This window comes from Lycorma delicatula, chromosome 1 (genome assembly GCF_047948215.1).
Source record: "Lycorma delicatula isolate Av1 chromosome 1, ASM4794821v1, whole genome shotgun sequence".
Classification (NCBI taxonomy): Eukaryota; Metazoa; Arthropoda; class Insecta; order Hemiptera; family Fulgoridae; genus Lycorma; species Lycorma delicatula.
The window spans coordinates 189,142,754-189,158,944 of record NC_134455.1 but is presented as its reverse complement, the minus strand read 5'-3'; the positions used below and the strand labels follow the sequence as shown (position 1 = coordinate 189,158,944).

General features: G+C 29.9%; 1 protein-coding gene across 3 annotated transcripts in view; it reads left to right on the top strand.

The window, feature by feature from the left end:
• Nucleotides 1-16,191, top strand: part of LOC142326313 (sodium-coupled monocarboxylate transporter 1) — a 172,358-nt gene that overhangs the window by 118,547 nt on the left and 37,620 nt on the right. For all 3 annotated transcript variants that reach the window (XM_075368721.1, XM_075368714.1, XM_075368729.1), the window contains exon 3: nt 14,872-15,005. In XM_075368721.1, the coding sequence (XP_075224836.1) occupies nt 14,872-15,005 (134 nt within the window). The remainder of the gene's footprint in view (nt 1-14,871; nt 15,006-16,191) is intronic.

Below are 16,191 nucleotides of genomic sequence, written 5' to 3'. Positions count from 1 at the left end.
TTGATAATTATTTCATATTTATTAATAATTATTCGATTCATTTTTATTGTAAATTGTGATTTGGTTATTCTTCTATGATTGTTTTCCATTTTTGTGTAATCGTAAGACTTTTTTCATGTTTATTTGTGTTTGAAAGAGTTGTGGAGTAACTGTATAATGTTATTTTATATAAATCTTATTGTAAAATTTGATTGCTGGCTTATGATAATTTATACAAACTCAACCACCCCGAATGTTTTTCTTAAGTAATATTTATGAATTGTGTAAGTTCAAGAATCGTGCTTTAAACTTTATTTTATTCTTTTATAGTTTTCATTCGCTTCAAAATTTATCTATCATAAATAAATTGGGAGTAAGTCTGTTTTTGTTTTGAGAAAAAATAAAAATAAAAGCTTTATATTTTCTTTTTTAAAGTGATTAAAAGTGTGTTATCCAGTTATAACTGGATAACCAATTATAACTGATTAACCAGTTATAACTGGTTATAATGGTTATAACGGATAACCAGTTACAACTTGTTTTATTTGGGTAATATAGAATAATATTTTGCACAGTTCTTAACGTTACCCGACAAACATCACTTGTAAGTGATGTTCTCATTTTTTTAAATTAAATTTTTTTTGTAAGCTTTTATTTAACTTGCTTTAGTTATAATCAAATCTTGCAACTGCTATATCTTTTGATCTATCGTATGAAAATCAACGAAATTTTGTACACGTATATAACTTCGATGACAATACAATACTACGGTGTTAGAATTTGGATATGACCCCCCCCCCCCCTACGCGCTACCACTGCGCTAAATTCATGCGTGTTGCTTAAAATTTTTATTTCTCATCAACTATCGTATGAAAATCAATAAAATTTGATACACCTATGTAACTTCAATGTGTAAAAATAAATATTCTTACTTTTTTTTTAGTCATAATAAACAAACAAAGCTTTTATTTAACTCGCTTTAGGAATAATCAAATCTTGCAACTGCTACATCTTTTGATCTATCGTATGAAAATCAATGAAATTTGATACACGTGTGTAACTTCGATGACAATACAGCACTACGGTGTCGGAATTTGATATGACCCACACCCACGTCCCCACGCGCTACCCCTACGCTAAATTCATGCATTTAGTTGAAAAGTTTCATTTCTCATGAACTATCGTATGAAAATGATTGAAATTTGGAACACGTACGTAACTTCGATGTGTAAAAATAAATATTTTTACTTTTTAGTCTTAATAAACAAATCTGAACAAACAATAATATTCAGATATAAATATTATTAAGAATTTTTTTTTTGGATGTAAAAAGTTTATTGTTCATTAAGACTAAAAACTAAAAAATACAAAAAATACAAAAAAATTACAAAAATATATTTGATTACATATAAAAAATTATTTTTTAAAAAAGCTTTTATTTAACTAATATTAATATTAAAATTATTAAAAAAAGGAAACAAATTAGAAAAACCCTCTAAAAATAAAAAAAATAGGAATTAAATCAAATTGAGAATTTTAAACAAAAAAATATAATATATTAACAAATATAAAAATGCACTGAAAAGTAAAAAATAAATTATATAAATAACAAATAAATAAAAAATAAATAAATGTATTAATTATTAAATTTTAAAATTAAAAGTAATGAAAATATTTAGTTAAATAAAAGCGTGGCGCAGTTTTTATAACAATCTTTTCGAATAAGTATGTATAGACATTTACTGTATTTTAAAATATATTTTTTGTTTAATGAGGTTGTTTAGTATATATATGCTTTATTTATCTGTAATAAAATAACTCGTTTTAATTCTTTGATGGTTCAGATTTGCACTGAGATGACCTTTAAGGGTTAATAAGATTAAAAATAAAAATTAAATTTAGAAATCTTGCACAAAGTTATTACATTTTGACGATAATCTGAAAAATTATTTATTATTATCATTATTATAATTGTAATCGTAACTATGAAATCATTAAATAAAAATTCATTATTAATTAAAATGAAACTTTTAGCGGAAAGAATGCGTTCAATTTGGCTTAGATTACAAGCAGAATTCGAAGATGAACTTTAACTATGTGAGAACACGTACAAAGAAAGCGAGTGGGTGCATTTTCCCAGATTGTTACTTGTAACTAGTCAGTCTCAACTGGAGAGGTTCCAGCAGATCTTTCCGTCTTCTTGCGTCGTTATTAAAAATGAAAATATAAATTAATTGTTGTAAAAATAAATGTTGTGTTGTTTTACATAAATTATAAAAACTGCGCCACGCTTTTATTTAACTAAATATTTTCATTACTTTTAATTTTAAAATTTAATAATTATTATATTTATTTATTGGTTATTTATTAGATATTTATATAATTTATTTTTATATTTTTTAATCTAAATATATAAAAATGTTAAGTTCGTTTGTGTACGGCTTCAAAAACTCAAAATGTTCTGCACTGATGAGCTCAAATTTTAGCACGATATATAACCCGCATCAAAGATTGTTTTCATCTATTTTTAATAAATCTAACTATATATTTTTAATTTGTACAGTTTTTTAATAAATAAGAGGCTAATAAATCAGATAGAAATGTAAACAAAGGAAAACCAATCAGATCAATGCAAGATGGCCGCTGTCAAACACAACGACCAATCACAAAGAGCCCGTATGGCCGTTGTCAATGTAAACAAAATCACAACTGATGAAGTAACAAATTTTTTTGAATTATATTTAACAGCTAAAACATCTTTATTTTATTAAAAAAAAAAAACCAAAACAAAAATAAAAAATAAAAGAACCAAAAAGGATTACTTACAGTAAATAAATTAAAACACCCAACTTTCTTATAGCCCAGATAGACTTAAGACGATGCAAACAAAAAAAGTCGAAATAACCAAACAGAAAATAATATTCCTACATAATGATCAAAAAATCCTTTGTTAGGTTATTTTTTTACATATATATGACCAAACAATCGTTTTTTGGTCATTTAGCGTTCTTTGCTATGTAAAAGCAAAGAACAAAATTCACAAATAGTAACACTGAAACCACACAACTAAGTATTCGTTTTTTTTGTTTTTTCTAACCTCCGAAACCACCGTTATGCATTGCTTCAGATGATGATATGAATGATTTATAGCGTATGAAAATGCCATGCCTGACCGGGATTCCAACTCGGAACCACCGGATTAAAGTCCGAGACGTTACCACTCGCGCCACGGAGGCCGGCAAACATATTCGTTAGGAGCCGAATAAAAACACGACTTACCAATATGGCGTTGTGTGTCAAACCAATTTTATACGGACTATAATTACTTTTAATACGCGAAACCCTTTGCAATGATTGAACATTAACTTAAACCTCTTCAAAAATTATTCCTTTTGAACTAAGCTACATTTTGGTATCATTGTTTTTCTATAACACGGCTGGAATTCTTTTCGTTTAATGATAAGAAGCGTTGTCGAAGACAATAACCGATTCTCTTCCAAATGACATAATACACCGCTAAACTATTTCTAAATAATTCAAATTCGTGTAATTTTTTTACGAATCGCGTTTTTATAAAAATCTCACCTTTTTCTCAATTGACCTGCGGGGTTTTGTTTTCTTTGGAGACCGTAATTCATTAGTAGATTCATACTCGAGAATCACGTTGTACACTGAAGCAGCACAACTTCTACTTACGTTAGCAGTTTATTAACATCTGAAATCAACGCCGTTTGATTATTCTGAATTTGTAAGCATTACTCTGCTTTTGTAAGCATTTAAAATGATGTGTTTTTTCGCACGACTTAAGGGCTTTTTTTCGCAGCCCACAAATCTTTATATATAAAAATGTTAAGTTCGTTTGTGTACGCTTCAAAAACTCAAAATGTTCTGCACCGATTGAGCTCAAATTTTAGCACGATATATAACCCGCATCAAAGATTGTTTTTATCTATTTTTCGCATCAGTCACATACCCGCGACCGCGAGAAAACAGTTTTTTTAACGGTCAGCTGTGTACCAATGACCGCGCCATCTGCCGGAAGCGAGGGGAACACTCGCCATACTAGCTAACGACAACCACAGTCACATGTGAAACAATACCTGCTCCCAATTACATTATTTATTAATAATAAAAAAAACGTATCCACTTGCATCTGATTCAGATTATTATACAATCTGAATTAAATATTCACTTTAATCGAGGTACTTTTGTGTGATCGTGTCGTGATTGAGCTGCGCCTTTCACCAAGCTCTGAATTTATTAGAAAACGACCAACAGTGGGATATATGTATTAATGACCCATGCAACACTGCACATCCAAACCAAATTCTCGCATTATTCGCAATTATATTGACCGCTTGCTTCCCTTCATCTCCCACAGAGTTATGGGAAAGATATCGATCGCATATGGCTGAGGATATTTTGCATAGAGTACGCCTAGAAAATACCAATATGACCATGGAATTTACAGAAGGCATTTACAACGAAGCATTGATAAATATTGAAAACAAGTGCTTAGCTATTACAAATAAAGTTCTTAGTCAATTGGGAATGCCAGCACTCACCCGAGCTGCGATTGCTTCATTTGATGTGGATTTACGCCGTGAACAGAGTTACAACATTGGTGATCTTCAGTCATATGTCCAATCAAACATTCCCAAATTAACGCGTGAACAGAAAGGCATTTATGATCGCATAATGCAAATGATAAATGACGGAGTTGGAGGGACCTTCTTCTTGGATGCGCCAGGAGGAACTGGGAAAACATTTCTCATTAGATTGATTCCAACAACGGTTCGATCAAAAAATTACAATTATCCTGTTGCGGAATATTAATCAGCCAAAACTCTGCAACGGCACGCGACTTGCAGTTAAGAAATTGATGAATAACGTAGTGGAAGCAACGATTTTAACGGGGCCTTTCAAAGGTGAAGATGTCCTCATTCCTCGAATACTCATAATCCCGACCGATGCACCATTTTAATTTAAAAGATAATTCCCAATTCGATTGGCATTTGCAATCACAATCAATAAAGCTCAAGGTCAATCTTTAGAATTGTGTGTTTTAGATTTAGATGCGGATTGCTTCTCACATGGGCAATGCGTGTTCCCGAGTCGGCAAACCAGATAGCCTTTATATCTATGCAGACAGTGGAAAAACAAAAAATATTGTATATTCACAAGTATTGCAAAATTAAACTTCTATGAAACGTATGCTTTGTTTTGTTTCTCATTTCTCATCCATGTAATCACAATGTGCCACAGCGAAGCGTGGCGGGTAGAGCTAGTATGTATATAATTATTAAGTCAGATCAACTTTAGTGTGAGGAGCTGGTACGGTTTTATGACTATTTTTATTGGGCTTAAGTTAATAGATTTTGATTCAGAATCCATTATTCTAGAAATGTTGTTATTTTGGCCCTGTTTCAATTTGGGGTTTATTAAAACTACTGTCTAACCGTTCATTTGATAAATTATTGTTTTCTATTAATTTGAGGCACGTAATCAAAATTCCGAAAAAAAGGATTTCCTACAAATGTTGTTTAAAATTCTGTTTCCTTCAATTTTTTCCGTTAAAGATTTATAAAAAGATTACTTAATAAATAAATTAAAAGAATAAATTCCCTTAAGTGATGCTCTGTTTAAAAAAAAAAAATAGTTTCTCCATAATGACTGCAAATTTTAATAATAATTTGTCAATTAAAAATTTTTTACAGAGGGAGAAAAAGCGTAAAAGAGAGAGAGTATAAGTGTATATACACTAATGGTTTCTAGAAAGAAAATTCATAAAAAATGAATAGGTATCAAAAAACTAAATAAAGACAAGTCCAGATTTCTAATATTCTACCAGAATATTTCTGGTAGAAGTAGTATCCTTTCTCCTTAGAACACGTTATTTGAATACTTTTCATACTTTCTTTACGAGCAGGTCTATTTATTTCGATTCAGTTAAAAGTAAATTGCAAAATTAATTATTACAGTGAGTTTGTATCAATTATTTACGTTTGAACGAAAGTATTATTTCAGAACCTATCTGATGAGACTTGGCTTATTCGCTTTGCGCACTCACCTTTTATCCTACTATTGTAGAAAGAAATATAACGGTGGCATTATTTTTTATAACAGTGGAAAAATATTTCCTTTGGCCTACAAACTAAAATTCTGCTAAATTACAAGTGTTGAAATGGGATATTTCAGAATACGTTTGTTGTAGGACCGAAAATTAGTTATAAAATTAAAAATTCTTTAGTAAAAGCGATCACGATAGAATATTAAATTGATTTATTAAAACGAAGGTGAAAATGATTTAATACACTGAAATCTCAGTATAAAATCATTTTATTTATACTTTATTTTGAGAAGTATTTTATACTGAAAACACAAGTTTAATGAAAAGATATGTAATATATATCCCTTACTACAAGTATTCTGCCTTACCTTTCATTTAGGCCTACTGCAATTTTATTTCACTCCTTAAAGAATCAACAGATAAAATAAAATCCTAAGGCCTTTACAATACTGCACATCAGTAAAATGGGGATTTAAAAGTAATAAACAGCCCAATGTTGAAAAAAAAAGTAATAAAAACCCCTATTTAAAAAAAAAATTACTGTACATTATACAATTTGCAGTATTGACTTCTAGTGTACAAACATAATTAATAACACGACTAAGTCACTAATACTTGTTTGTTTTGTTTTTTGAGTAATCTATTTTCCATAAACTGTTCCATTTCAAATAAGGATTTGAGAACCGTCTGGAACATCTTTTGTTTGCAGAACATAAATTTCACCTTCTTAAAATACACAAAACCTACACTTACTAACACTGTCTGTTGAAGCCACTTTCAATATTTATTCTTTCTTCTTTATCTTCGTTGGTTTCTTGCGATATTGCCGTGGCTTAAAATTCAACAATTTCACTCTCTATTAGGAGGTGACTTGTTTCAGTTCTAATCGTATTGACATATTCGTCAAATTTTAGGGATGCTGGAAGTTCTAGTTTTTTGCGACTTCACAAGAGTCTTCAGAAGCTTCAGCTTCTGAAGCTACATTGTCTTGAAAATCCAAAACGGATTTGTCTACATATTCCAATAAACCCCAGCTATCGTTTGTATTGTAACTACCGATCTCTAGAGGGAAGCATTTTAAGAATTTCTTGTAGAATGGTATGCTTTCAAAATATATTCTGTTAAGTAATTTGAACCGGAAGTATTTAACTAAATTTTAAAATTAAATATTGTGATAAGTGAAGTAAGTAATTTTAGTTAACCTAGTCGTTTAATTTTTAGTGGTGCTGAAATTATTAGTTACATATTATTATTATTGTTACTTTATTATTATTTATTTTTTAGTGTTAATGGCATCGACTAGCCCTTTTCTACAACAAAAAAAAAATGAAAAAGAATATCTTTTCTTCTTAATAAATGCACTAGCGAACTAGTCAGAAGATTAGTTTGTTAAAACAGAACATCTAGAAATAGACTTTTCATAGAACATTAAAACCACAAAAGAAATCCAAGCCGACAAGGGTGTAAATGAGGGTCCTTGCCACTTAAAAACACACAATCCATTTCTAACGAAATGTTATCATAACTGCCAAAGCAGCTGCAATGTTATACAAATACTGAAACTCGTCTTCTTATTAAAATTCTCCAATAAAAACTGTCTCATTCTTTTATTTTATCACCTAGATTTACCCTTAGCCCATCTTTTTTTGCTTTTTTTCATCTTCCTGAAGCCTCGAGTCGAATAGAAGGTTTCTGAGGCCTCGGAGTTGGATTTTTCTGATCCTCCACAGTAAATTACGGAGGATATCTTGCTGCTGCTATCTAATGATAGCAGCTCCGATGATACGGTCAGCAATGTATCAGAGTTGATACTCGATGCACTCCCCGCTACAGTGTGTGAGGCGGCTGAAATGCTCGCCGTCTCACTTAAAGGCCTTCGAACTTTCGGCGGCTACATCCTCATTTTCTAATATTTTAATTTCCTTCTTCTCAGATCGGTGAATGGGGATTTTTTCAATTTTAACTTTGGCTTCTGGCTTCTTCAGCATTTTATTTTCATTTTCCTTCGCCTTGGAACCGGTCGAAGGCTCATTCCTCCGTGGTGGAAACCTCTTTTGTTTAATCATTTCTATTTTTATTTTTGAAGGCTTGGGGCAATTAATAATCTGTCGACTAAATACGCTAAGGCTGGCGCCGGTTCAGATATCACATTCTTTGTTTTAAAGGAGACTGCAGAAACGGCAGCAACCTGTGCATAAGATGTGACCTTTGGTAATCTGCTAAGCACGATTTTTCTAGCTTATTGGACAATTTCGTGTTCTTGCCGTTGATGTCCATTACAATTAACACATATTCCTGCACGAATTATCCCAGTGCAACAGATTGCTACAAGCACAGATTTATTTTCTCGAACATCTCGCTTCTGTGTGTCTGAATTTCTGACATCCAAAACACCGCAATGAGGTCGGATGAATGGACAAACACTTAGCCTATGAAATACAGCTTTTATTTTTTCAGAACACTTAGGTTTGTTAAACGTCAAGAGATGTGACACAGAGGGTACGACTTCTCCGTTTCATATTCAATCGTCGACATGCAACAACTCTCTGTCCACTGAGTTCTTCTACAATTTCGTCTTCTGTGCAGTTCAGCAAATCCATGCACACAGGTGCTTCTTTGGAGGTATTTGTGTACTATATGGTACAGCCTTAATGTCGATGAGTCCTATCTTCTTCGCTTTGAGTAGCCGTGACGACTGTATGTCATTGACGGGTCTCAACAAACAGTCCGTCGCAGTCTTCCTTGTTTCGTTAATAGGTCCTTCTGCTTCTTCTGTGATCCCTCGAGCGATCACAAAAGGAATGATCTTGGAAAAATCACCTTCTTTTTTCTTTATCACCAAATATTTTGGCATGGCTTCGTAGCCTTTTGGTCGGAACTTAGTTCGATCCTTCTTCTGTAAGTCGCTGAACTCAAGGCTCTTCCTTTTCATCTATTGCGAAACAAAGGCTCTCCAGGACGAGGGATTTCTACGTGGACTCTCTGTTACGGAAATTGTGGAAGTTAGTTTCCATAAATGAGATTTCATCAGTCAATATTTCTTAACATGCGGGCGGAGAGGTGGTTGGCGGTGCCCCGGATCATTGATCCTGTTTGGGTTCCCCAGTCAACCGCCTCCCACAGATTTAACCTGGGCTGGGGGAGACAGGTAACTGATACTAGTCCTGACCCGCTATACCGACATCCCAGGGCTCTGGGATGTCGGTATCCGACATCCCATATCAGCCGATATCAGCAAGGGTTCTGATATCCTTACTCATGGGACAATGACTCAAAAACTGAGGAAGTTTTTATCTTTTAACTTAGCTTTACATTTTAATTTAGTTAGGTTCTGAGTTTTATTTCTGTAGTATTGACATGATGGCTCCATCCAAAACTATTTGTTGTAGTGGTTACTACATGGTAAACTCTTCTCTGGGAAACAGAAGTGTCTATCTTATAAAAGGTTCTTTGCTAGGGTATTTCATTCTGATTGTTTTCATGTAGGCAGTGACGAGTTGATATCTACATGCTGAATGGTGTAAGTAAATATCTTTGTGGTAGTTGCAGTAGGATTCTTAAGAATGACAACATACCTATTGCTGTTGGTGGTCGAATTAGTATCAATGACAGCATGCCTGTTGGTGGTGGTAACACTTTGTCTGCAGCTTCTGGATCTTCTGTTTTCTGCTCTTTGTGTTCTATTTTTGGTGTCCAAAGTGTTAGAAATGTTAAGAATGGGGGAGGTGAAACCTGATTGTATCGCTGAATATCATTGTGAAGTTTTCATGAACTTTATTAGTTGATGTGATTATTAAGTCATGATTATTAAACTTGAAAAAATCCACTTCTATTATTTCAGAAGTACTAGGAAATTGAAATTGTATGAAAACTTTCAGTTATGAAAAAACAATATAATAAATGACAATATATATAAAAAACAATATAATAAAATACAATATAAACAACATAATAATTTTGTTTATAATATAGTAATAATAATTTATATTTTTGACTTACTTATTTTTTATGTTTATTTTATTTTACTAATACTTTTAATAAGAAAGAGTATTACTATTAATACAACTTAAAATATTAAAAAATGAAATCTTTTGAAATAGAACAATATTATCTGAATTCTTGAATTTATGCATTATGATGGGCATGATGAGTGTGTAGTTTGTACTTTAATGGGGCATATAATGGAAATCTTCAGTATGGTACCTGGCCTTCGGGAAAAATACAAGGACCTTAGACAGAATAAGTTAACTGATATTTACATTATTCTGATTCCACCAGAAAATTATACTCATTTTTAAGATAGTAAGTTTTCCTGTGGAGAATTTGATTATATTTTTTATTCTGTAGTTATTATTTATAAGCTGTAGGTGTCCTGAACTCTTACTGTTTTATATTTTGTGTTATGTGTGCTTTAGTCATAGACAGAAGTTTTCTGACATACAGAATTGTTATCAAAGGTAAACTATTTCCCATTAAGTTTTCTGATGTAATTACTGAAAATCGATTGAATATTTTTTTTAATTTTGACATTGCAGATGCACTAAATGTAGTTGCATTAAAAGTAGTTGTTATAGATTGAAAACATCTATGAAAAATAATCAGTCTTTTATATCAAATAGATTACTCATATTAAATTTTTATTCTATTGAAATTTGATACAAATTGTTGTTATTTCATCAAAACTAACCTAATTGTAAGATTAGATTAAGATTAATCTTTCTTGAACTAGGTTTCCATACAAATGATTAAATTATTATAACATTATCATACAAATGAAATTTTATGGATATTAATTGAAATATATTTGAATATACCTCTGTGTCTCAATTGACTTTTCAGTTAGTAATAATAATCTATTGTTAGAGTAATATTAAAATTAATTTCTGATATCACTGAAATTATAAAAATTAATTAAAATGTCTTCATTTTATATTTTTCAATATCTTATTTATGATTTTGGGAACTGTATTAGGGTTTAAAAAATAATAAATAAACTTACTGAACTTGATTGTTAAAATATTAGTTTAATCGGAACATTAATAATTTAATGACAGACTCTAACATGTGTATCATTTATCACTTTTTGCTTTGTCAATTTTAAGCATATTTTAAAAATATATTTATATATATAGTATTTTGTGTGTTTTCATTAATAACCTAGCTTTGTTACCATTTATTTTATGATTGATTTGTTTTAAGGTAATAAATAATTCATAACTGTAAAACATTTGAATTTAAAAGATATAGGCATACAAAATTCAAATAAATATTTTTTTTAGAATAATAGCTTACAAGTTTACTCAGTTATTTATTTTCACAGTTTGATTTGTGACTAGAATGAAATAACCTTTACACTATGATAAAAATCATAAATATATAATAACATAAATAATGAAACAAAGCATTATCATTGTGTTTACAGTATTATTTAAAATAATGTAAAGAAATAAAAATTAAATACAAAAGACAAAAACTGAAAAAGGAAATTTGAAATAAAATAAGTTCTTTAAAAATATTTTAATGGTAATGGTATTTTATTTTTACTATTAAATTACATTAATGTAGTTTGCATTAATATATATATACATATTCTTGCAAAAAAAATCTCTTTAATAAAATAGGTGAGTAGTTTTAGAACAACATTCTTATAAACTTGGCATAACTGTTTCAAAAAATATTTCTTTTCATATGTGTTAGTGTACAACATTCTTTGCTGGTTTAGATGTTTCTTTACCTGTGTCAGCTTTCACAAGGACAATAGGGGAGCAACGGACTTCATGTCCCAGAAATCTTGTTTTGATTGACCCAGAAATGATTCATTTTTGTACATTAAGAAGGATAATGATACTTGAAAATGTAAGCCTGAGAAACATTCTATGGAATAGTCAGTTTGCTTTTTACTGGTTTATAAAGTCTAACAAAGGTTATTTGGAGTCAATAAATTGGTACAAAAATGGCAAATGTTATGTAGATATTGCATAACAGAAATATTGGTAAAATATTAAACCTGCTCATACATGACTGTAAATAACAATCCATGATAGATCTCTGTTATTGTATGTTTAAAAAAGATCCGTGTAATTAATCATGTTTTATCCATGGGATTAGTACCTTCTCCAAAAATGAAAGTAAGTTCAGTTACACTAAAGGTCAAAGTAAATATGAATTCTCAGACATTGCATTATGTATACCAAGTGTGTCTTTTGTTTGAAGAATTGTAACAGATTGATATTAAAAGTAAAACATGGTATGAAAATCATTGAAACAGGCAATGAGTAATTTAGATCATGGTAAAAATTATTTAATGGTTTTATGTTGAAGCCTACTACATAATAAAACATATGAGACAGATAGGGAAGGGAGTCAGTTATTATAGATTGTCAACAACTCCATCAAAGAAATAAAAAATGAAGGCCTATTATTAGTCCAAGCTGGTAAAATTCTAGAATAAAATCTCCTATCTATTGTCTACATATGTTGAAAGTTTATTTAGTTGAGTATCCTATTTCTAAGTAAGATTTTGGGGCTGCCCCTTCTGGGGTGTCACTGTTAAAGGCATTGATGAAAAAACTGAGACCTGGCTTCTGGGGTGGGGCCCAGGAGTGACATAGTTGGGCCTGGTTACTCTTCTCTGGAAGTTAGAGGAAGGCACAATGGAAAGATCCGACTAGCAGGCCAACATGTCATACCGGATATAGCCGGTAGGCAGGAATTCTTGTTTAAGTATGTGGACACTCCTCTGGACTGTGTTATGCGTAACTGTGGATCCGGTCCAGGGGAGAGGAAAAAAGTAAGATTTTGATAATCTCTTCTTCTAGGTGTGTAATATTGTGACTTCATGAAGAAGTTATTGTGAGAGAGGATGGGTACCTCCTGTTATTTTTTCCATTAAAGCTGGTTACATTGTTAGTGAAGCATATATGTAAATGTGGAATGTATCCATTGGAACTATTGGAACTCAGACTCAGCGCTTCAGAAAAATTACAAGAATATTCTTGAATGTTCAAATAATGCTGATGTTAGAGATATCTACATTTAGTTATTTTCTTTACCATACTGAAAACTTTGTAGAAAGCCTAGTTTTTCAACGAAGTTTAAAAACTTACTTTTTTCTTTACACTTATTTTTTTAGTTTTCTGGAAACAGTTGTTCTTGTTATCAATCTGTACATTATGGAATAAGCTGCATACAGAATGAGAAGGAATATGATAGCGTTACAAATAGTTTAAACTTAACAAGTGAATACTGTGAGAGTCTAGCATTAAGTTTATTTGAAGTACAATACCACAGATAAAATTCAAATGTTGATTAAATTCAGAATAATAAGGTTTATTTTTTTTCGATTTTAACATCTTAATCTTTTTTTTAAATTACAGCTGAATAACATGTATTTGTTTGTTTTTTTCAAATGTGAATATTGTTTTTATTAAAATTTCTTTAAATTTATGTTTACCCACCTTGTGTATTACCTATTTTGTGATTATACAAATTGAAGTAAAAAGTAGTGTTTACATTGATTCTCATTTTCTAAACTTATTATGCTTATTTAAAAATGTTTTTCAGTCTTTAATTATGTTTTGATGATAGCAATAAAGGTGTTAGAAGACTAAATCAATAATACTGAAAAGAATTAGTTAGCTCTCAGTGAATGAAGACTGATTAAATAAAAACTTAGTAAAAATAATATGACTAAGCACTATTGAATAACTGTAATCGGTAATTTATCACTAAATCGCTGAGGGCAACCAGATCAAACAAAACAGGGATCAACCACTTGTTAAAAATAAAAAATAAGATGAGATATTTATTTTTTTATGTAACCAATAAATACAAGTATATAAAAAATGTTTAATATACTGATTTTTAAATACTAAGAAGCTTTATTTTTAATCTATTATTAGTGAAAACTTATGTGATCATGATAAGAAAATTTAACATAAAATTAGGAAGGCTGCAATGTGTTAGCTGGTTATTCAGCTTATTTTTAAATAAGAGGGTTTGTTAATAAAGAGAAATTTTTTGCTTTTCATAGATTAAAATAAGTAAATCTTTAATTACAAATAAATGTGGGCACTGCACACGCAAACGCGCATGCGCGCTCACACACACAACTACATAAACATTTAAAAGAAAATAGAGAATTTATTATTTCTTGGTAAGTATGATCAGTGAAGGACTACATTTAAACTAACTTCTGTGCTACAGTAATACATATATTCATTCTTCTTTATATTAATATCAGTACTATTATCATTTTATAAGCTTCATTATGTTTGCAGATGTATCAAATAAAAAATACACTAGTATAGCCTAAATATTAGGTAACAAATATATATACTGTAAAAATAATAAAACTATACCTTAAAATTATAATTGATAAATACATTATATACATGTGTATTACATATATGTAAAACTGTATGTTAATACACTCATGATGCCACATTGGCATGATCATTATTCCCTTCACCAGAATAACCATCATTATTTTATAACTACTTGTTATTAACTAACTGTTTGAAATCAAAACTTGATGTGAAGTAATCTTATGACTGCAAGAAATTAAATAATATCCTTTAACACAAATAAGTTTAATAGTGCAAAAAATATTTTTCACTTCTTTATGAAAAAGGAATATTCAAGAACAAAACATACATATCATATTTACCTCTATTTCCCTAGGATGTTACTGTTAACCAAACCTCAGTAATCACTTTGTTTAACAGTTAACTGCAATTGAGTTTAACCATAGCATAACTTTGAATAAAATAGATGGAATATTTTGATTCTTTTTTGTTATTGTATTGTAATTCTTTTTACAGGTTATCCCTCTGAATTGTTTTATAGAGGTAGTGGTATGTGGGAAACTCTCTATGGAATGACAGTAGCCTTTCCATTAGTATGTTTCTTTTTTGTTCCTGTGTATTACAGTCTTGGAATTACATCAGTTTATCAGGTGACTATTATTTTTAACTAAAATTTTTTTTATTTTAGTTTTGTGAACCTCATGAAGAATTTCTAAAAAGTAGTAATATTTTATTTATTCTAAGAAAAAGGAAGTAGAACATCTGTTTTATATTTGTACTAATTGACCTTCCACTTTGTTTTATTAAAGAATATTTCTCACTGCTGTTGTTGTCATCTATCCAAGCAAACTTGTTAAGAATGTATAAATGTAATTTATGTTTTTTATGTTTAATTAAAGAAATAAAACACTGTAATAATTTCCAATTCCAACTGTAATGAATTCCAATTAATGTTTAAACAATTTCATATTGTAATTTATGTAGTAAAAGTCTTTTTATCACAGTTTTGTAATTCTGCATTTCTTTCTTCCAAAATTGATTACAACATAATTTTCACTAGTCATAATTATCCCATTGGTATGAAATGTGTGCCTTATATTTTTCAGCCATATTGGTCTTCCTTCTCAACTTCTTATTACCAAAAATCTTTGTTACTCTTTCTTTATCTTTGTTACACTTTTCTACACTTAGATCCCTCTGTCACTTCAGTATTTCTCTATCCAGTATTGCAACAATTTTCTCAGCTGCTATCATGATTAATTTTCCTGCAAGACTCAATTTTTCCTTTTTTTTTGTAAATATAATAATTTGTTAATACTTTCATAAGTTCATTTCTACTGTTATTACCTTCACATGGATTCTTCACATTTTCATTGAAATACTGTTATCGGTGCTTACGTAATAAATTTTAACTGTATTTTAATAAAAATACATTTTTTAAACCCATCTATGATTTTAGTATGTATTTATTCATTTTGGTAAATTCAGGCTAACACCTACTTACTGTTATTGTATATTTTTTCTAATAAGATAAATTTTGTGAGCATGTAAAAAACACCAAGCCTGACCTAAGCCTGAACTGTTAATTTAAAAAAAATAAGTTTTCAACCCTTGAAAATTTAAGAAACAATTAAGAATGAAATTTTATGTTGGTAATTTAAAAAATAATTTTCACAGTTTTAATCCACAATTATGATTATTTCATATGGTTTAAGAAGTAATATCACATAATTATGATTATTTCATATGGTTTAAGAAGTATTATCATATAATTTTAAAGTTATTTTTGTTGGACTGAAATTTAAAAAAGTACTACCCCAAATGGGTTTTCACATC